Source organism: Protopterus annectens, chromosome 4.part0, assembly GCF_019279795.1.
Source record: "Protopterus annectens isolate FY-2018-M chromosome 4.part0, PAN1.0, whole genome shotgun sequence".
NCBI lineage: Eukaryota > Metazoa > Chordata > Ceratodontiformes > Protopteridae > Protopterus > Protopterus annectens.
Window position 1 is genome coordinate 646,721,745 of NC_056733.1, and position 23,163 is coordinate 646,744,907.

Sequence of the window (23,163 nt, forward strand, 5' to 3'; positions counted from 1 at the left end):
AGACTTGCAAAGGGCTAGGTATCTCCATAAATTTCGAAAAATCTGCCTTGTCGCCTTCTCAGTCTATTACTTTCATAGGCGCCACTTTGGACACCGTACAGCTCTCAGCAAAGTTAACAGACCAAAGAGTTTTGGATATTTGGAATCATGTGCACATCCTCCTTCAGAGCAAGAGGATCCAGGCCAGGTTTGTCCTAAAAGTGTTAGGTCTCATGGCGGCGGCCATCACACTACTCCCCCTTGCTCGTTTCTACATGTGGCTCCTTCAGTGGATGCTATTCTCCCAGTGGTCCTTCCAACAGCTTCCTTTGACACACAACATCTTAATAACTCTGTCTTGCAAAAAACACCTATCCTGGTGGATGGTCTCCCCTCAAGTCCTTCAGAGCAGACTGTTTGTCCCCCTCCCCCCCGTTGCCACGGTCACAACGGATGCCTCCCTGATCGGGTGGGGGGGGGGCATTTTCAGGGCAGGACGGTCCAGGGCACATGGCAATCTCTCTAATGCCACCTGCACATAAATGTCCTGGAGATAAGAGCAGTGCTTTTGGCGTTGCAAGCCCTCCAAGACTCTCTTCCCTTCAGGACGATTGCGATTCAAACGGACAATATGTCTGTAGTGTGGTATATCAACAAGCAGGGCGGAACCAAGTCCTATCCCCTATGTCGAGAGGCACTCAGACTTTGGCAGTGGGCGATCTCTTCTCAGCGGTTTCTGATAGCAACGCATATCCCCGGGAAGTCCAACATCATAGCAGACAGGTTGAGCAGAGCTATTCTCATGCCACACGAGTGATCTCTCAAGCAGTCAGTAACAGAGGATATTTTTCAGAAGTGGGGTCTACCTTGCTGCGATCTTTTTGCAACACCTCAGAACAGCAAGTGCCACGACTTTTTCACTCTTTTTCCCCTTCCAGGCCATCCCCCCAGAGATACTCTAGTCCACGATTGGCCTCGGGGACTTCTATATGCCTTTCCCCCCTTTCCATTAATCACTCAGTTGATTCAGAAAGCTTACCGCCCTGAGAGCCAAGATGATCCTCATTGCCCCTTATTGGCCTCGACAAATATGGCTTCCGTTCCTGCATCATTATCTTTTGGAGCAGCCTTGGCATCTGGACCCAGTGCCAGATCTTTTGGTCCACCAGTCGGGACAGCTGCACCAATCCCTTCAATCTCTCAACCTCACAGCTTGGTTGCTCCACTTCCAACCCTAGCCAGGCTTCCCCTTATTTCCAGTTCTGTGCGTGATATTATTATAGCTTCCCTTAAGTCCTCTACCAGAAGGATTTATACTAGTAAGTGGAAGCGTTTTTCCTTCTGGGCAAGGGCTAGGAATATAGATCCCTTTACTTCTCCTATTCAGTCAGTTCTAGATTTCCTAGCCGAACTTTTTCATTCAGGCTCTTCATCCTCCACAGTCAAAGTTCAGTTAGCAGCTATTTCAAACTTTCACATAGGCTTATCGGACTCCAGCATCATATCCCATAAGCTTTGTAAAGCCTTCCTTAAAGGAATCTTTTTACTCAAGCCACCAATCAGAGATCCCCCACCGCAGTGGGACTTAAATTTAGTCTTAACATTCTTTATTCTCCCTCCCTTTGAACCTGCGACTTCTTGTCCTTTGAAATTGCTCTCTTGGAAAACTCTCTTCCTAGTCGCCATAACATCTGCTAGGAGAGTATCAGAACTCCATGCCCTTTGCATTTGTCCCCCTTATCTAGTTTTCCACAAAGACAGAGTCTCTCTCAGGACTAACCCGTCCTTTTTACCCAAGGTAGCTTCTAAGGCAAATTTAAATCAAACTATTGATCTCCCTGTTTTCTTCCCTAACTACTCCAACAGGGCGGAGCAAAAATTGCATTGTCTGGATGTTCATCGTCAACTCCGTTACTATCTGGACAGAACTAAACAAACCAGGAAATCTGAACAACTATTTCTGTCCTATGCGGAAGGTAAGAAGGGCCTTTCAGTATCCAAAGTAACCCTTTCTAGATGGCTGTCCTCTGTGATTACCCTTATCTATAAGCTCAGACATCAAGAATTACCTTCTAGGCCAAGAGCTCATTCAACCAGAGCGCTAGCTACGTCAACAGCCTTTCAAGCTAGACTGCCAATAGATTCTATTTGTGCGGCAGCCACATGGGCTTCTCCTCATACTTTTATCTCACACTACAAATTAGACATGGCCTCCAGAAACAGGGCAAATTTTGGTTCCACTGTTCTCAAGAGTCTGTTCCGATGAGCCACCCGGGATGAAGGTGTTAGGGACGCGGTCCCATCCAGCAAGAATGAAGGCGAGATTGACAACTTAACATTGAGAAGTTATGTACCTACCATAACGTTCCATGTTAGTTGTCTTCTTCTCGTCTTCTTTCTTGCGTCCCACCCGCCATCCCCCTAGCCTGGACAGACCAAAAGGATCCCCCTTTTTTCTTGGGGGGGGGGGGTCTTCACCTTACACAGTTTGAAGCCTATTTTTTGTTATCCTTTTTGGGTAGCTGTGAGTTCTCTTAGTTACACTAGGAAGGTTTTCCTTCCCCTACTCCCCTCATTTTTAGGAGCTAGAATTGCTAAGGTTTTTTCAACTACCAAACGAGATCTGGGTAATTGGCGCCTAGCATTATGGGATATAGGGTACCTCGAGCCAGTAAAATCAGCTCTCGAGCTTTAGTATAGGCCGAGTCGGAGCCGAGGATCGGCTCCGAACCCATCCAGCAAGAAAGAAGGCGAGAAGAAGACAACTAACATGGAACGTTATGGTAGGTACATAACTTCTCATTTTCTAACGAGTATTCAGTAAGGAGAGCAGGCATTACATGTTTATGATTGTACACAGGAAATTTCTTCTCAATCTCAACATTCTGATTCTGTGAAAAATATGGTTTCAGATTTCCCTCCAGAAGATTTATCCCTTTCAGGAACTTTATCTAAGATGAAAGAGGTTTTTCATTGTGAGCAGAATTAAATTCCTGTACTTCAGAAAATGTATTATGATTTGTTACAGTTGGAAACGTAAAAATTCTGCAGCTATTCCTCCTGTTTTGCCTGTTTTACAGAATGTGTTTCACCTTTTGGTTTACCTGATAGTTAACCTCCTGCTGCTAGGAAGTCTTGACAGGTTATACAGGGTACCTCAGTCTCATAAGCGTTTGTTTTCAAATCCTAAAGCTGACCCAGCTGTTATTTCTTTATCCAAAACCGCTTCTACAAATCAGTTTACTGCTGCTAACACCATTCCTTCTGACAAGGATGGGGAGGGCAATGAATAAGTTGGGGAAAGAAAATATATTCCTTTTAATATTTTGACTTTCATGATTTTAAACTGTCAGGCTCATATGCTAACATTTTTGCTATTACCTTTTGAGAACATACAGAAGTCTGTAGTTAACCTTCCATCTTCTGAGTTAAAAGCATTCCTTGAATGCCTCTATTACATCTGCTTCTCAAGTGACTGAGCACATTTTAAGTGTGCTAATGATGCTATTGCTTAATCCTCCTGTAGAACTGCTGCTTCTAGGTCAGTATCAAGAAGACTGGTTTGGCTTTGTTCTCAGAAAATTCCTGATTAGTGCCATATGGAAATAAACACAATTAGGACTAGAACAAATAGAAAAACATCTTATTTTATTGTATGGGATAATTTACAAAATTTGTTAAAAAAATTTTAATTTCAATAGCATGGTATTTTAGTTTAATTAATTGATCTGATTGTAGTGGATGTCTTTGTAAATACTTTAGTTGTTTTGTTGAATATTATAATAATACCTATTTTTAATTACTTGTATAAAATTGTTATGATATTTCTCTTATATGTTAAAACAATAAACCTGTTTTGAAAAAAAAAAAGAAAATTCCTGATTATGTTAAAACTAAAATTTTGAATTCTCCCTTAGTTAAGGATTTTCTGTTTAGCCTTATGCAGCTGAGGTGTTAAAGAATTGTGAAGAAAGGGGAAAGTTAATAGAAGGAGTGACTCAAATTTTGCAACCCTCCAACTTAGCTCCCCTTTTCAGTATGTGATTTAAGCAGTAAGGTGCCAGCAAACAGAATTTTAATAAGCAATGACAAGGAAATGCACCCCCCCCCAAAAAAAAAAAAAAATCATGTTAAGGACAGTCCTTTCAGTCTTCATGGATATCTGCATGTTCAAGGTCTTTGGCCTCCTACCCTCGCAACCTTTCCGACTTTCTGAAACTTCATTGTTCTTTTTAGCACCAGGTTATTACATACACATGGGTTCAGAATATAATGCAACAAGGTTACACTTGGCAGTGGGACTCCCTCTCTCCCTCCTTCCCAGGGGATTCCTCCTTGCCCAGTGAGCCAGGTTTCTGTCTTTCCTTCCACGCTACACCAGATGCTGGCCCAGTAAAGTATAGAACCTGCACTTCTCTGCTAATTGGGCAAAGGTTTTTTATTCAAAGATCTTTCTGGTATCAAAAAGGGAAGGCTCCTGGAGGCCTGTACTTGGACCTTTCCTTTCTAAATCTTTTTGTCATGATTACCAAGTTCAAATTGCTGTCCCTTCTTCCTCTAGTCCCTCATAATAAAGCTAGATTTAAAAGATACTTATCACAGTCTCATTACCTTGCAGTTCAGGCATTCTTTAAGCTTTCTTTTGTCTGGGCTACATTATCAGTTCTCTGTGTCAACCTTTGGACTTTCCAGAGCACCAAGGGTATTCACAATGTATCCCATTCCAATCATTGTTTATGGCAAGCTGTAAGACATTCACATCATTCCATATTTGAATGATTGTCTTATCTTTGCAGATTCTTTTTCCAGTTGTCAAGAGGTTTACAAATTGTCTAGATCTAGAATCTTCTACTAAGTCTGGGTTTTTAAATCAACATCCAGAAATATTTTCTAATCTCATCCCGCAGAAATGTATTCCTGAGATGTCTACCGGATTATGCCCTGGGAAGAGCTTTTCTTCCTCCAGACAAATTTTCCTGCAGTTCTTTCTGAGTTTTTCTAATCAAAGCCATGTACCTCCTAGGGATTTTTTCAGAATTTGGAGATGCAGCTCATGCTTCCCCTGGCCAGACTCCACAAGTGAAAAATTTGAAAGTTATAAACTTACCATAGCAAAAAATCAGTGTCTGCTTCCATCCTTCCTCAGTGGATGAGTCTATGGATCTGACCTCTGATCAGTTTTCATCCACTCAAGACTTTGGATACAAAACTCGGGCATCTCCCATTACGTGTAACCCCCTGCAAAGCCTAACATTACTCCTGATCTCGTTTGCTGCTCCTTTGAGACAGATGCAGATCCATGTGCTCATGCATGAGTTAAAACTTGTAAGAGATTTTTTCATTGTTTCCCTTTTCTCCCATACCATATCCTTTGGTTCTTCATTTCTTACTATCTAGATACCCTGCCTCCCCTACCGTAGTTGCATTATGTAGGTGTTTTATAAGGCTTTCTATTTCCCTCGTATTTATTTGAGCCTTTGGTCTATCTTTCTTTTCTAACATATATAAAAAAAAAGGGTCTGTATTGAATACGCGAATGCTTAAGTTGTCGAATATGACATGATTGACACGTATTAAGTGCACGCTCAAGTTACTGAAAGCTTAAAACGTGGAAAATCAGATAATTGAATTGTTTTGGTTGGCCAACACTGTTCCACCCAGTTCCAAAAAGAAAGCACCTTTTAAATTAATAACGTGACAACACTATAATGTGAAATGTATTAAACACACACTGCATCCATATAGAGTACCCTATTAAGGAAAATCATTTTATAAAAGTGACTTTGAAGTGTACATAAAGAAAAATTTACCCTAGTTTAATCCATTTGTGAAACATGCATGTTCTGCACTACATGTTTAACAGCATTGCAACAGCCCGGAGGAAGTTGTCTTCAGTATAACTAGCCTTATTTCTTAACACAGTTTCTAACCTGTGAAATCTCTCCCTAGTTTTCCTTTTTTTTTTGGTGACGGAGAAGTCCAGACATTAACTGTAATCAGGTCTCATTCACTTTGTTCTGCTCTCTCTTATTAAAACAGATAGCACAGAGGGGATATCACAAATACGTTTCCCTAACAAACAGCGAATCCTCCTGTGCCATCCTTCTACATGATTTTGTGTGTGAGGCAGACAGTTTGTTCAACACAGAAACATTCCAGAAGTCGATTGGAAACATAAGTGGAAATCTTGCAATAGAACATAACCTTGTTTGCTGTTTGCGGCTACGTCCTAAGACGTAAAGATCAGAAAAATAAGACACTAAATCTTTCCCTGCAGTAGGAAAAGTCTTTGACAATTTCTGAAACGCTGGTTGGTATAAACTCTTCATCTAAAAAAGATAGAGTAATAAGTTTCTTGACAAATAGCTGGAAAGACACTGATTTGCAGTATAAAGTAGCTAACCCAACAATTGCACCTTTCATCGGACAGCCTTTGCAAAGTGGAATAAACAACAAACAAAAAAAGCCAAACAGTACTCAGAAAAGTAACAGTCGAAATGGCAGAAAGTGGAATAAACATCCTATCTGGAGTAGGGACTTCATTTGTCAGCAACCTGTGGGTCTTGGATCCGATATCGGATCCGAGCCGGCAACTTGTAGCATAGCTATGGATCCAAGCTCCTAACTCCTTCCCTCACCCATAATCCCCTGCCAACCTCCTATGACCTCAGATCTAGTTTGCTGCGCTTGAGTGTGTAGCTAGATTTTAGAGCTCCTAGCGTTTATCGACAGATAAGTGAATTTCTTCAATTTTCTTGTCAACTTTGTAATTGTAATTTGTGTGAGTGCTTAGGTTCCTATTTAGTTTAATTTTTTGTTGGTTTTCATCCTCCCCTCGCTGGTCGTTAGTGTGTGTCTGTGTGTTTGTGTTTGGGGCCTGTGTGCTTGTGTAGTGTACTTTAGTTTTGGGTATGGCAGAGGCCCCAAAACCCATTTTTTCTAAATGCACCGAGTGTGGCCATAAGCTATCTCCGGCTGATGGCCACACTCGGTGTGTTCGGTGCCTTGGGGTTGAACACCTCTCTTCAGGATGTACAATTTGTGCAGCGTTCAACCCCAGGGCACTGAAAGAATGGAGGTCGAAGCTTGTCCTTGCGGGTCTTTTGCCTCCGGATTCGGCTTTGTCCTCTGCTCCTCCCATGGCACCTCCTCAGCCTGTGGTGGTAGCCACTCCTGCCCCCCTTCCCCCGGCCGGGATTCAAACTCCCACTAAAGCGCCGGAGGACAGGGAGGCCAGGAGGGACAAACGGAGGGAGAAGCACCACAAGCGGCGGGCCGAGGCCTCCGCTTCGGCCCCCCCGGCTAAGCGGGCTTCTCCCTCCATGGCTTTCAGGTCTCCTCCTCCTCGGCTCCGATCTCCTTGCTTCTCCCCGGGACCCAAGGAGGAGGAGACCCGATCTCCGTCGAGGTCATCGAGGCGGCACTCCAGGCCTGCCTCGGTGGCCTCTTCGAGATCTACATACAGCCTGTCAGATGCAGACTTGGACCGGATGATGCGAAGGTTCATCCAGGCCCAGCTGCAAATGGGAGTGCTCTTGCCTCCCCCCCCCCTTCGGGGGGGAGCTCGACCCCTTTCTTTGCTCCGATTGCTCCTTCTCCGACCCGCTTTCCGGGTTCGGAGCGTTCGGAGCCGGGCAGCGTCAGAGCCAGGGGTGGGTCGGTGCCGACAGTACTGGGTACTTCGGATCCGACCCTGCCCTCGAGTTTGTCAGTTCCATCGTCGGATCCGACCTCTCGGAGCTGTGGGTTGAGCTTCGGATCCGAGGGTTTCAGTGTGCCTTTAGCTCCGTCCAGGTCGGAGCACACTGGTCCTTCGGATCCGATGGTCTTGGCACCGGTTCCGATCCCTTCATCGGATCCAAGGGGGAGTCAACATTCGGAGCCCAGGGAGAGTGGCTCCTCTTTGGCCTTCGATGCAGTGGAGAGGGCACTGTTGAGAGCATCCAGATCCCTGGCCCTTGCCTCGGCTCCACCCTGCACTCCCTCTCTGCTGGGTCAGGCTTCCATCACCCGGCCACAGGGGCAGCCTGCTTCGATGTCCCAGGTTGTTCCACTGGAACAAGATATTGCTGGCGAGACTTCCTCAGACAGCCCCCCCCCCGAGGAAGTGCCTCACAAGCACAAGTGTAAGAGGTGGCACGTGTACGGACTTGGATGAAGGGGCAGGCTCCCCAAGGTCACCCTCGGAGGATGTCTCCTTTGGAGACATCATGGAAATGCTTAGGATCAGAGGTGGGTGGTCTGCCCCCAAGGCTTCCTCTGACGAGTCCGTGTTCCTGGAGGCATTCGAAGCAGGCCCGTCTACCTCTTGGGTATCCCCTTTGGCCGACCCCCTGGTGGACCTTATTACCACCAGGGCATGGAAGGAGCCATACACTGTGGAGCCAAGTCCCTAAACGCCCGGACAGGATACTGAGCCCCCCCGCAGACCGGTCCCACTGGAGCAAGGGTCCCCCCCGTAGATGCCATGTTGACGGCGGCAGCCACGAAGAGGGAACTAGCTCAGTAGAGCCCCTCGGTCCATCCACCGAGCAAGGAGTCCCGCTCGATGGATCGCCTTGGGAAGCGGGTTTTTAGTTCAGCGACCTTCTCGGTAAGGTCTCTGAACTATATGGCACATGTCATCAGGATGCAGCGGGATCTTATCAAAGAATACGCTGCTTTCCCCCCTGAGTCCATGTTGGCGGAGGACAAGCAGTTGTACTCCACTTGAATGGCCACTCTAAGGTCTTATCTCCAATACCTCTATGCGGCTTTTGTCCTACGCTACTGAGGGAGCCGCTAGAGCTAGCAAAGCAGGCCTAATCATGAGATGTCAGGCCTGGCTCTGGCATTGTGACTTCGCGGAGCCCTTTAAGGCGTCCTTTGCGAATGCCCCTTTTGATGGTTCTGCCTTGTTTGGCAAGACCGTTCGCGAAACACTGGTCCAGAGCGAGAAGGACGGGAAGATGTTGTCTGCCATCGGAGTCTGCTTCTCTGCTCCCCAGAGGTCCTTCTCGAAGAACCAAAAGGGACAGAAGAAGATGTGGTTCCGGAAATCGCAACATTCCCAACCTGCTCTGGACAACCAGTCCTTCCGTGGCAGAGGAGGACAGGGAGGACGCCGCCCTAGGGGCAGAGGGGCCCCGAAGAACTTTGGGTCCAGGGAATCCTTCTCTGACTGGCCCACGCAGCAGCCCTAAAGGGTTGCCCGACTGCTCTGCTCTGGAGGCAGTTGGGGGGGCCGTTTCTCGAGGCATATGGCGGCATGGGAGTCCATTACATCAGACCGCTGGGTGCTTCGTATCATATCCAGAGGCTACAAAATTCCAATGTATCATGTCTCCAAACTCAGGAGCCTCCCCGATGTTCCACCCGATCAGAGGGAGGCTGCAGCTGCAGAAATCCAGCGGCTGTTAGAAAAAAGAGCCTTCCAACCCATCTTTCTCCGCCTAGCCCCCCAGTTAGGCATCACAATCAATGTGGACAAATCTTCCCTTACTCCGACACAAGTAATAGAGTTTATAGTGGCTAGATTAGATACCAGGGATCTACGAGTCTTCCTGACTTCGGAACGACTACAGAATCTGAGATTGCATGTGCGGGCCATCCTACAATCAAAAGCTCCACCGGCGGAATTGGTCCTGAGGGCACTGGGCTCCATGGCGGCTGCAATAACGCTTCTTCCATGTGCTCGCCTAAATATGAGGGTACTGCAGTGGACCCTCCAAGTGCAATGGTCCTTCCAATCTCTTCCTCTCTGCCACCCCATCTCTATCAGCAAGGTTTGCAGGAGGGCCCTGTTATGGTGGCTCCAATCACCGGACCTCCATATAGGCCGGCCCTTCTGTACTCCTCCCCCTCTCGCCACGGTGACCATGGATGCCTCTCGCCTCGGGTGGGGGGCATTACACGGGCAGGACAGTCCAAGGCACGTGGAACGATACAGAGACCTCCTTGCATATCAACGTTCTGGAGATGAGAGCAGTGCTGTTGGTGTTGCAGGCACTTCAGAATCTCCTCCCCGTAGGAACGATTGCAATTCAATCAGACAACATGTCTGTTGTTTGGTACATCAACAAACAGAGGGGAACCAGATCCTACCCCTTATGCCGAGAAGCCATGAGAGTGTGGGAATGGGCGATTTCCACCAACCGCTTTCTGATCGCAATGCACATTCCGGGGTGGGCCAAAATTCTGGCGGACAAACTCAGCCGCACCATTCTTTCCCCTTACGAGTGGTCTCTCAACCCACTAGTAGCGAAGCAGATATTCGCAAAATGGGGGCAACCCTGCTGCGATCTCTTTGCCTCTTAAATACGAAATGCGACAGCTTCTTCGCTCTGATTCCCCCACCAGGGGAAGCCCCGAGAGACGCTCTGGTGCATGCTTGGCCGCCCGGTCTACTCTATGCCTACCCTCCTTTACCCCTGATGCTAAAGCTCTTACAGAAAGCCTCACGGTTGGGGAGCAGAATGATACTCATCGCCCCATTCTGGCCTCGGCAAACTTGGTTCCCTTACCTGTGGTCTCATCTAGTGAATCCGCCTTGGATTCTGGATCCCACTCCGGATCTAATCTCCCATCCATCGGAATTACAGACCCCGAATCTGGTCAACCTGAAGCTGACAGCTTGGTTGCTCCAGTTCCACTCTTAGTAAGGACTCCCGGCATTTCTTCACCAGTCAAAGCCATCCTGGTGGCAGCACATAAGCCTTCCACCAGAAAAATATACCGCAGTAAATGGAGACGCTTTTCTGTCTGGGCGGAACATCATAATCTAGATCCCTTCACTGCCCCTCTACCGTCCGTACTGGATTTTCTAACCAGACTCTTTCAGCAAGGAGCTAGTTGTTTGACAGTCAAGGTACAGTTGGCAGCCATCTCCCATTACCACGTGGGTCATGAGACAGGTCCTTTGATGTCAGCTAAATTGTGCAAAACTTTTCTCAAGGGCACCTTTCTACTCAGGCCCCCTGTCAAAGAAGCCGTACCCCTTTGGGATCTTTCTCTAGTCCTTCAAGCCTTGACCGCCTCTCCCTTTGAACCAGTCGCATCGGTTGATCTCAAATATTTGTCCTGGAAAACAGCATTCCTGGTAGCCATCACTTCAGCCAAGAGAGTTTTGGAACTCCAAGCCCTTTCCGTAAAGCCTCCTTACTTGGTCTTCCATCCGGACAGAGTGTACCTCAGGACCAATCCCTCCTTTCTTCCCAAGGTGGCATCGGAAATAAATATCAATCAGTCCATCAACTTACCGGTTTTCTTCCCTAAGTATCAAAATAAAGGAGAGTACAAGCTGCATTTATTAGATGTACACAGGCAGCTGCGTTTTTATATTCATAGGACAGCTGGTCACAGACAATCTGATCAGCTGTTTGTCTCCTTTGCTAAATTTAGTTTAGGTAAAGCTGTTTCAAAGGTCACCTTGTCACGTTGGATTTCTCAATGTATTCTTCTGGCCTACCAAGCTTCCGGGAGGCCCGCATCTGAGGGAGTACGTGCACATTCCACTCGCTCCATCTCTACTTCTGATGCTTTTAAATCTAGAGTGCCATTGGACGATATTTGTTCGGCAGCTACTTGGGCCTCATCTCATACCTTTATTAACCACTACAAACTGGACATAATTTCTAGAGGGAGAGCATCCTTTGGTTCCGCAGTGCTCCGGAACATCCTTCCATGATGGCCGCCCAAGATTCAGGTAGCTGGGGACTCTGTCCCACAGGTTGCTGACAAATGAAGTCCCTACTCCAGATTAAGAAGTTATGTACTCACAATAACGTTCCATCTGAGTAGGTGGCTTCATTTGTCTACAACCATCCCCCCTCCTTCCCCATGGCCTTCAGAACTTGGTCCTGTTATATTGTTCTAGCTATTATGCTTGTTGGAACATTTTCAGGTATCCATAAGAGGGGCAAACTTGATCTGAGGTCATAGGAGGTTGGCAGGGGATTATGGGTGAGGGTAGGAGCTAGGAGCTCGGATCCATAGCTATGCTACAAGTTGCCGGCTCGGATCTGATATCGGATCCAAGACCCACAGGTTGCAGACAAATGAAGCCACCTACTCAGATGGAACGTTATGGTGAGTACATAACTTCTTATTACATGTCACATCAGAAAATTTGTTTTTCACATTTTTCATGGCTTCCATTTCAAAATCGGACAATATAAACTTGACAATGACATGTAAATTTGCTTCATTTAACAGATCAAATAGACTCCCACATAAAATTGTAGGATTTGTACGATTTTTTTGACATAAGGCAAAACACCAAAGGAAGATGCTTTGTATTGTCTGCAACTTTAACCATAGAATGTATGCTATACAGTTGTCTGGACAAACACCCTTTAGTCAGAAAAGCTCAATCCATTAGGCAGATGTGTGCTTCACTTAAATCACGTAAATTTTCAATAGTTGAAAACACCAGCACATGTACATTATTATGTAAATCAACCGTACGCTTTTGTATGAATGTACCCTCTTTCAAACTACAAGTACTAGGATCTACACTGTCTAACATCGTGGAAACTGTACTGTAATTTAAATTTTTTTAACGTCTGTCTCTATTAATTTGTTGAAGCATTGATCTTCTAGAAAGTGTAGCTTCTGTCGACGTACTTGCAATGATATCATCTACAACTAAAGTAGGTGTGTTTCCAATTAAATGTACCCTCTGCTTTAAATTATCACAAGCTACATATTTCTCCACCTCTGTAGCATCTGGAGCGTGATGATGTGCTGAATATTTTAACAGTAATTCTCCCTGAACTGCTTTTTTAGTTATCGCTCTACCTTTACACTTTTCCTTTAGCTTAAATCTGCAGCACCAATACCTTTTCTCTTTCATAGTTTTTTCTAAATTGAAAAGGTATCCATTCACATTTAACATATCCCTGCCTTTTTGGGATTTAACTGTATGATAGTATTGTCCCTCTACTCCGGGGGAAAATAGTGTTGCATTAGCTGTAGTTGAAAATAGCGCATGTGCATCACAAAACCCTATATAAAAACCTGGTATTTATACTTCCACTGCACGAGTGTAACATAACATATTCAAATACACATTATACAATGATTCACCATACACTGAAGTGGAAAACCCTTTAAGTATCCACATAACTTTTTCTAATTAACACTGGATTTAAATTCTATTTTTATATGCATTAAATTCAACTTACGTTAAGTTAGGCTGACGCAGTCACAGAAGTCTACTTGAACGTCATTTGGCCAATGAAATATAGTATTTCGAACTTTAACACTTTCAATGTTTAGCACGTTTGCTTAATACGTGTCGATCATGCCGTATTTGACAACTTAAGCATTCGCGTGTTCAATATAGGCCCTAAAAACTTTACCTTTATATTCTGTTTTGCTTTTTGATAACATAGTATTACTGCCTCATTGTGTTTTTCTCCCTTTTAGTGATATTCTCAATTATGGCTGAGACACCTTCAGGTTTTAAAAAATATGTGGCCTGTGATCAGAAGACACCCAAGTTGGACTCGCACTCAAAATGTATGTACTGCCTCTGGGCTGCACACTTGGATGAACAGTGTGCTGTATGCAGATCAGTCTGGATTCAGCATCTATACCACTTTTCCTTTCAGATCCCAGTTCTAGGATTTGTAAAAAGGGAGATTCTTTTGTCAGTAAACCAGAACTCTTGCAGTCCAGGTCCACCACTCTCCTTTCTGGCCCCCATACAGTCTGTAACTACAGATGCACCAAACTGGAATGGAGTGTGATTTTCAAATGGGTAAACGTGCAAGCTCTGTGGGACTCTTCATATGACTAATCTTTCTTTTACAGGTAAAGTCATTCAGAATTTACTTTAAGCCAAACTGTGCATTCTTTTCTGAACCCAAGAAAAAGGAAGAAAAGCTTCTTTACACTCTAGATGTGATCAGCAAGGACAGTGGCAACTTACAGACACTGGACCCATCCCAGTTTGGCTTAGTTAAGGGAACGTCTTGCCTACTTAACCTGGCAGACTTCTTTAAGAGGGTCACCATGGTTATGGATGAGGGGAAAACAGTGCTTACCAGCTACCTTGACCTGGCCAAGACAATTCAATACAATACCCCACTCAGGTTTTGTTGACAAATTCTCAGAACTAGGCACTAGACATAAATCCCTACATAACTCTCTGGATTGCCAGCTGGCTCACAGATTATATTCAAGAAGTCAGGATCGGTAAGACCACTTCCATCAAGACACCGGTTACCAGTGGAGTACCCTAGTGCTCTGAGATGAGCCCGATACATTTTGGCATCTACTAAGAAGTCGAGGCTGATGTCAAAGGCCTGTGGCTCACCAAGTTTGCAGATGACTGTAAATTGGAAGTTATCATTGATTCCCCTCATGACACCAACATTCTACAGGAAGATCTAACACAAAGAAATGATTGGTGTGAAAGCCACACATTAAAACTCATTGTAAAGAAATGCATTATAGTGTTTTTTGGGAAAGTGTCCATCTAAGCTAATTACTTCATTGATAAAACACCCCTAAGAGTTGACCACATAGTTAGGGATCTGGGAACATATGTAGACAGTAATCTGGCATTTGACCAGCACATAACCAGGATAGTAAGAAAATCATGATATCCAGCCCAACCCAACCCAACCTATAAACAAGGGTATGGCATCCAGGTCTAAGGAAGTAATGGCACCACTCTACGCAGCCCTTATCAGACCCATCATTGAGTACAATGCCCCCTTTGGCATGTACCTAGTCAGGCACTTGCAACAGCTGGAACACCCTCAAAGGTTCTTCCCCAGGAGAATCCAGGGTATGAATACCCTGTCCTACACAAATTACTTTAAGGGTCCTATCTCTATTCGGTCTCTTACAAATTACTGTGAGGAAGTCTGTTCCTACTGTATAAGGCGTCCTTGGATCCAGCTCTAATGGATCTCTTGCACATCCACAAGACAAGCAACACCAGAAGCACTAGATCCAAGAACCTGAACTTTCTCTGCAACAGAAGGTAGAACCTGCTGGAGGGACTGATATGTGTCTCAAAGATCCTTGCACTGTGGAGTAAGCTCCCTGTCTACATGAAGCAGAGTTCATCCCTGACCCTGTTCAAAAGAAACCTTGATCACTGGATGGGAAATCACAAATTCACCCCCGGCTGACCCTCATATCTCTGATGGACAGAGGTAGACAGTAAGTAAATTAATCTCCAACTAACATACCCCCAACCCATAACCCTTAGCTACTTTCTTACTAACATATACCCCACAATATAGGCATCCGAGGACCTCTGGGACAAAACTGAGTTGGGTTGCATGGCTAGGCTTGGAAAGACCATATATGTCATTAGCCTAGTAAGAACCTATGAACCTGTAAGATGTCCATAGGTGGCTCAGAGTCTATCTCTATAGACAAAACTTGAGCCTTTAGAAAAACTGATCAGCTGTTTGCCTCTTATGAGGGTAAGAGGAAAGAACAACCAATATCAAAGCTGAGTATTAAGCCACTTCCAGACAGGGCTAGGGCTCATTCCAGAAGGGCTTTGGCTTCTTCGATGGCTTTCTGGAAAGAGGTGAACTCTAGAAGTATTCTACAGACAGTGATTGGTCTCTATAGGCACTTTTACAAAGCAGTACAAACTAGATTCCTTTTCAAGGTTCATAGGTTCATAGGTAAGTACTTGGCTATCTGCCCATGGGCATTTATAAGCGTAGCCACAGAGTGATGGCTTTCACCTCCCCATTAGATTAGTAACCTGGGCCTCTGTCAATAGGGCTCCTGAAGTGATCCCAGGGTAGAACTTACGATTACCCATCCACTCATCAAGATTTCTCTTGAAGAGGGTCAGAGAGGAGCTCTGTCGAATATGGATTGGGATTCTATTCCAGAGTGAGGGGAGTCGCTGGGACAGGAATCTATCCCTCCAGCATGTCCTGTTTATTGTTGTACATAGGTTCAAGTCACTAGAACGAGTGGTTCTGAGGGATCTCGTTTTTTTGAGGTGAAGCATGTCCATTAGTTCAGGGTTTGACATGGCCCTATAGGTCAGGCATAGGTCACCTCTGAGCAGACGGTAAGTGACTGAGAAGAGCTGGAGCTTTTTTAGTCGTGCTTCATAGGGTAATTGTTTAAGGCCCTTAATCCTCTTAGTGAGGTACTTCTGTGGTCTTTCTAGTTGTTGCAGGTGTCTAGTGAGGTACATCCCAAATGGGGCATTGTACTCTATTATTGGCCTAATGAGTGAGGAGTAAAGGGGCACAATCACCTCCTTGGATCTGGATGAGAAACCCTTTGTGATCAGGTGTGTCACATAGAAGGATTTCCTGACCGTTTTGGCTATGTGGTTATCAAAGGAGAGCATGATATCTACTTGGGTACCCAGGTCCCTAATTACTTCTTCTGTACTTAGTGGATTCCCATCTATGTGGTAGTTTGTAGGTACTTTGTTTTTCCCAAATGGGATTACTATGCATTTTTTGGCATTTAGCTTGAAGCCGTGACTTTGACACCAGGTGTTTGTCTCTGTGAGACCCTTTTGCAGGATGTCTGTGTCAGCTGGGGAGTCAATTATTGCACCCAATTTACAGTCATCTGCGAACTTGGTTAGCCACAGTCCCTCCGCCTTTGCCTGTACGTCAGAGAAATATATACAGAACAGGAGGGGTCCCAGGACTGAGCCCTGTGGGACTCCGCTTGTGACTGGTTTATAGTCAGACATGGCGCCTGCCACTCTTACTGTGTGGGTTCTGTCTGAGAGCCAGTTGGCAACCCATCTCGTGACATGGGGGTTGATATTTAAGCTGGTGAGTTTGTCTATGATTCCTGAGTGTGGGATGGTGTCGAACGCCTTAGCGAGGTCCAGATATGCTGTGTGGACCACCTTCCCTTCATCTATGGCCTTGATGACTGTTTCGAAGAAGTCGACCAAGTTCAGGAGGCAAGATCTGCCTTTAACAAAGCCGAACTGGGTGGGGTCCAGTGTCTGGAGGTTCCCAATGTCCCTGTTAATGAGCTCCATGGCTTTGCAGACCAAGCTAGCCAAGCTTCAAGGGTGATAGTTCCCAGGGTCAGTTGTGGCATCACCTTTGTGGAGTGGTACGACTGTTGCTGTACGCCATTCTTTGGGTACATAGCCTGTAGAGAGGCTAAGTTTGAATAGTGATTAGAGATGGGGGGGGGGGTTACTTCATTTTGAAGCTCGTGTAAGACACAACCTGGGATAGCATCTGGTCCCATTGATGCTGTATTTTTGGCCTTTGCAAGGGCTGTCTTTACTTGTGTGTCTGAGATATCTGGAGCGCCACATTCTTCTGGGATGGGTGCTAGCCCCTTTGGTGGAGGGGGTGAAGTTTGCACTGAACTTGTCAGCCAGGATGTTGGCAATGTCGGTTGGTTCAGTGTATTTATGGCCATTATGCACTAGCTCGGAGCATATCTGAGAGTTTGCCCCTAGACTCTTGACATAGTTAAAGAAGGCCTTGTGGTTATCCTTAGAGTCATTGGCTATTTTTCTTTCGAAGTTGGCCTTGGATGATTTAATGAGGGAGCGCAGTTTTTTACTGATGTTAATCAGAGATGCCTTCTTATTTTGGGATTTTGTTCTATCTTGCAGGAGTTTCCTCCTTCTGTTGTAAAGTTTATTTATGGCCGGGGTCCACCAGACTGGCTTCCTCTTTTTTGAGGAGTTGGTCTTGGTTTTACTTGGGATGGCTCGGTCCATGCATTCTTGAAGGTGTTCATAGAATGCACTTGTAAAGTATTCTGCTGCTGGGTCATCATTTTCCATTTGATTGGGAGCTTTGAAACTTCCCACCTCTGTCTTGAGGAGTGGGAAGTTGGCTTTAGAGAAGTTTTTTACCTTGATTTCCTTGACTGGGGGGGGGGGGGCTCGGGGGCTCGGGATGTAGATGTCCTGTGTGATTAGTTTGTGATCTGATCTTACCAATGACGAGTTTACCTCAGGTGTGGAACATAGGTTCCCCATGTTGGTGATGACCAAGTCCAGTATGTTGTCACCTCTTGTGGGAGTGGTGACCAGTTGTTCAAGGGCGTTTGAGTTTATAAACTCAAGGAAGCATTGGGCTAGGGCGTTTGAGCTTGAGTAGTTTTCCCAGTCAATGTTTGGATAGTTGAAGTCACCCAGTAGCATGGTGTTGGGTAGAATCTTCATACTTTCTAATGTTCTCAGGAATGCTGCGTGAGGGTCCTGAGACAAGGTGGGAGATCTGTAGCAAGCTATAAATTGAACAGTAAATTTACCCACTGTCAATTGCACTTGGATGGTCTCAGATTCCGCGTGCTGTGCTACTAACCTGGAGGTGTGGGTGTTCTTGATGAATATGGGCACACCCCCCCCTCCTTTTGTGTTCCCGGTCCTGGTTTTGGGACCTAAAGGTATGGTAGGAGTTATAGCCTGGTAGTGCTGGGGTGCTCTCTGGAGCCTTGAACCAGGTTTCTGTCACTGCACATATGTCGATTTCTTCCATACTAGAGTGCGTGCATTTTGAGGTTTAGACTTCTGGCGCTTGAGCAGCATTACCCTCAATTTTTGTTTATTATTGTTGTTTATGGAGGCGGGTTTGTCTTTTGAGCCTTGCCTAAAAAAGGCAGTATTGGGGCGGCAAGAGTCTTGGCCAGTATTCGAACAGGTACAGAACAAGCTTTGCTAGGACCATATAGGCACTTTTACAAAGCAGTACAAACTGGATTCCTTTTCAAGGTACAAAACAAGCTTTGCTAGGACCATTCTCCAGGAGCTCCCAGAGTCTTATTTATTGGTCTCCTCCCTTTATTAGTATTCTAAGATACTCCTTTAGCTTAGGCTACTGCAACAGTGATCTATGTTTGAACATAGTGCAGTTGTATAAACAAAGTTAACAGTAACAGTATCTGTTCTTATTGATCACTATTGCAGTAGCCCCCATCCTTCCAGTTTTGCTTGTTTTCTCTATTGTGTTGCCAGGGTGGGAATGTTTCAGCCTTTTTTACACAGTTTATTGCTAAGTTTGTTTATTAGCATTGTTCTGTTTGGGCTCTTGCCTCCCTCCTGGGAAAAAAATTGGTCTGAAGCTTTTTGCATTCCAGCTGTCCTGTTGAGCACTGCTTGAGCTCTTGACAGTTGCAGCACCTGTAGAAGGTGCCCTTCAGCTTTGAAAGCTGTCCTGTAATCGGGGGTAGGACTCATTTGGCTTAGACTAATGTAACAGTGCCCTGTTAGAACACCTACTGTTATGGTAAGTTTACTTGTACAACTGTGCTTTCCTTTGCTTTGCAGATGAGGCTTATAAAGCTAATAGGTCTCTAATAACCTGGGTAATTGTATTGTATTTCTGGTTACCACAAAAGCTTGTGGGAAAGAGCTATCACTTCACATGACAGGTGTCCTGGCTGGGCTTGGCTTTGCAAATCTTGTGTCGTAAATGTGTCTAAGGAGATACTATTACAATTAGCTTCAAGGCTAAGCTGAAGAAACATTCTAGAAGAAACTGCCTGTAATTTCTTTTGCAACACAGGATAAGTTGCTGTAGACTTGTAAAGGTACTGTAACTAGAATATTTCCAAGTACTACATATAATTATCACTCCACTCGGAGAGTTTCATCCTGTAGCTATTTTAAATATTGTACATATTTCCACATTGCTTGAAATGTTGCATTGTTTTTTTACTACCCCTTTTTATGTGCATTTACTTTTAATACATATTTTTGTTATTTCATGATAAATGATGTAGTTTGACTTTTTTATTGCATTATGTACTTTGCATCTCTTGAGCCTAGGTTATGGCTGAAAAAAGTGAATTGACCAATCCACTCACTTCGTTACCAAATTTCAAATAAATAAATATATACATGGATATGCAGTATTGTACATTTTTCCCATGCCTGTAATTATAATATATATGAACAGTTTTAAAGCTGTTGTTGACAAGGAAACATATTGCTGAGGATATAACCTAGTAACACATTTTCGTTTCAGAATTTAGTTTGGTCGTTTGGGATAAACCAAAATATCCCTGTGTACAACCTCCATGACAAAACCAGACAAGTCATTCTATACACTTGTGCACATACTGCTGTAATGCTTGACTGCAGCACAAACACTCAGCACGTTTTCCAGGTAATAACTGTTAATGCATTGTACTACAACAGATAGCTTTTAAACCATTCTTTTAGAAGTTTGTGTGTTTTACAAATGCATATTGTTGACAGTGCCGCTTATTAATCTTTGCCCGGGTTTTCATTTAGTGTCTTGTCTTAAAATATGTAATTCAGAATATTCAGTAAAATATTTAATACATTTCAATTAGGAAAAAAGCTGAAGCATTTAAGAAGCAATTAATATTTTGTAAGTTTAATTTATAGTCTTGATGAAGTGTGATTGACATGACATTTTTTTCTTGATGCTTTTTGCCTCCACTCCTGCTGACCATCAAGCATCCCCAAATGGACTTGAGCCCATTTGTTCCCTTGTGGTGGGAATCCTCTCAGATTCACTAGAACGAGAAGCATTTGGGAAGGGTGTCATTTAGGCAGTCATAAGGATTGCTTGTGCCCTCACCAGCATCTTGGCAATGAGGACATTTTAATTATTAGCTTAACTCCTTCCCTTGGACTGAGGAACAAACAACCTGCATTGTCTCTGATGGCAACAACTGTATCTACTTCTCAAGTCTGCACTTCTTGCGCTATCTCATTGAAGACTACCACTCATTGGCTACATGGTGTATAACATTCATGCCGTCTGGCCATAGGCCCACCTCCTTCCTCTTAAGGTGTGCTACAGCCAGTAATAGGTTCTACCCCTTCCCCCCAGGATGGGTGCACCTATCCTCCCTGCCAACTCTGTGAAGTGCCTAAGATGCTACATGAACTTTGTTTCCCTGGGCCTTAATCAAGGCTTTATCTCTCTACTACACCTGAGATGATAGTTGGCATGAAATTTAAATTAAATGCCTAGGTAAATAAAGCTTTCCTGTAGTCAAACAGATATGGTTATTAGGTTAGGATAACCATAAAGCAATAAAATCTGACAGAAAAGGGAGTTTAAGGGCTGTTGGAAGAGGTTCATACCCCAGAACAGGACCCAGCTGAATTTATATACCGCCTTATTTAGTTCATTAAATAGTATTTGCTTTGCATTTCCTTGGCCAGCTATCAGGCTGCTTTACAACCACCTTGCTTCTTAATCGGCACGAGTTTTTGAGTGAAACTGATGTTGCCAACCACCATTAGTCTGGATTTCTGTGATAATGTAGAATCTGTGCTATAATGGCATCTGCCAAGGTGACTAAACAAGGAATGTGCAATCTGAGAGGAGAGATTTACAAGTAAAATGGAATACCAGTAAGGCACTGTATAGTATGGGATCAAGTGACTTCATTTGTGTAGAGCTAGTGGATATTTCCCCTCACGTTGAAACCATCCCCCTTTATCTACCCATTTTGTCCTACTTTACTGAGGAGGTCCTGCAACTGCTGCTGGAATACCTTCTTTCCGCACCATTAGAGCCCTGCTGTGGGACATAGGCTGAGATAATTAAGATTGTCCTTATCCTTTCGTCACACTGGAGTCTGATTGCTATGAGTCTGTCACTGATTCTGATTAAATCCCCTCACTGTCTTCAGAAGACTTAATGTTAAGTTGTCTATCTCGCCTTCGTTCTTGCTGGTTGGGGATCGGAGCCGATCCTCGGCTCTGACTCGGCCATCTTCTATAGCTCGAGAGCTGTTTACTGCCTCGAGACTACCCCTTATCCCATGATGCCTAGCGATAGCTACCTAGATCTCGTTTGCCACTTCAGCTACGAGGTGTCGTTTTTCTGGCTCAGGCTCGTATAAAGTTTTTTTGTATAACTTTCTTACTATAGAATTCTATATTTCAGTGTTTTATTGTTAACGATTAGTCTTGTTTTTTGTAATGGCTAGTGTTTAGTTGTAGTATTCCTTCTTTACCTTGTAGAACTCGTTTAACTTGGAGAGTTCTCCCCCCCCCCCCCATCCTCTTCTTGTCAGGTTAGTTGTTTAAGTTAGAGGCTTTACTTCTACCTTTCTTCATAGGCTAGCCATTTAAGTTACGAGGCTTTCCTAATTAAAAAAAAAAAAAAAAAAAAAAACCTTTATCTATAGTCTTGTAGTATAGTGTGTGTTTTGTGTAGACTGTATTTTGCTTTTGTAGTTGTTGTTGTATTTGTTGTTTCCTTCCTTCAGGATGTCGAAGGAATCCAAAGTGTCTGGATTCAAGAAGTGTGACTCATGCTGTCAGAAAATGTCTCTGACAGATGGGCACACTTCTTGCGTCTATTGTTTAGGCGCTGTGCACCTGCAGGACTCTTGTTCTATCTGCCATGCCTTTAGTCCAAGAGTCCTGCAGGAGTGTAAGAATAAGCTTATTCTTAGGGGTCTTTTAAAACCCCAGGATTCACCGGCCAAGAGCTCTCAGCCTGTGAAATCCCCTAAATCTACCAAGCTGTCGGCTCCAAGTTCGGAGCCGTCCTCGGTTCATACTCTACCTTCTACTTCGGTTCCGGGTGGTACTGATAAGACTCTCTCCCCGTCGGCTCCATCAGAAACTTCAGAGCCTTCGCGGAGCCACAAGAGGCTGAGGTCCCCTTCATTAGAATTGGTACATTCGGCACCTCTGTCTTCTTTGCTTCAGAGCGAGCACAGTCACCGATCCTCTCACTCCTCTCAATCCTCTAGGTTGTCCGATCACGATGTGGAGAGAGTGGTCAGTAGGTTGCTAAAGTCACAGGCACTTGCCAAGATGTTGTCCAGCCCTCCTCAACAGGTGTCGGCTCCATCCACCTCTATCGATGTTCCTCCTCTGACTCCCATGAGTTTGGAGCCGGAGTTCATTGGGGTTCGAGTAGTGGAACCGTCGGCCCCGATAACTCTATCTCCTTCGGTTCTGACGTCGGCTCCATTCCCTTCGGTGGTGCCTTCTGTCGAGGGATCTGGGCGTCGGGGTTCCCTCATCTGCTGCGAGGGGGCGAGTGGCATCGGATCCTTGTCTGACCCCGTTCTCCCTCTCGGAGCTTCAGCGCAGGTGAGCTCGGCTCCTACATCGGCCTTGGAGCCGTCTCCCTCGGTACTGAGAAGGATTCCAATTTCTTCGGAACTGCAGCTTTCTCTGCATCATGGCAGGGATGCCTTCGATGTCATGAGGAGTGTGCTGGCCACTGAGTAAGCTCCACTATCGGCCCCACCGGCTCCGTCCCCTGTAAG

General features: G+C 44.9%; 1 protein-coding gene across 2 annotated transcripts in view; it reads left to right on the forward strand.

Annotated features, from left to right (window-relative positions):
* Window positions 1–23,163, forward strand: part of CFAP251 (cilia and flagella associated protein 251) — a 2,280,288-nt gene that overhangs the window by 372,996 nt on the left and 1,884,129 nt on the right. For both annotated transcript variants that reach the window (XM_044068613.1, XM_044068614.1), the window contains exon 3: window positions 19,917–20,057. In XM_044068613.1, coding sequence (XP_043924548.1) covers window positions 19,917–20,057 — 141 coding nt within the window. The remainder of the gene's footprint in view (window positions 1–19,916; window positions 20,058–23,163) is intronic.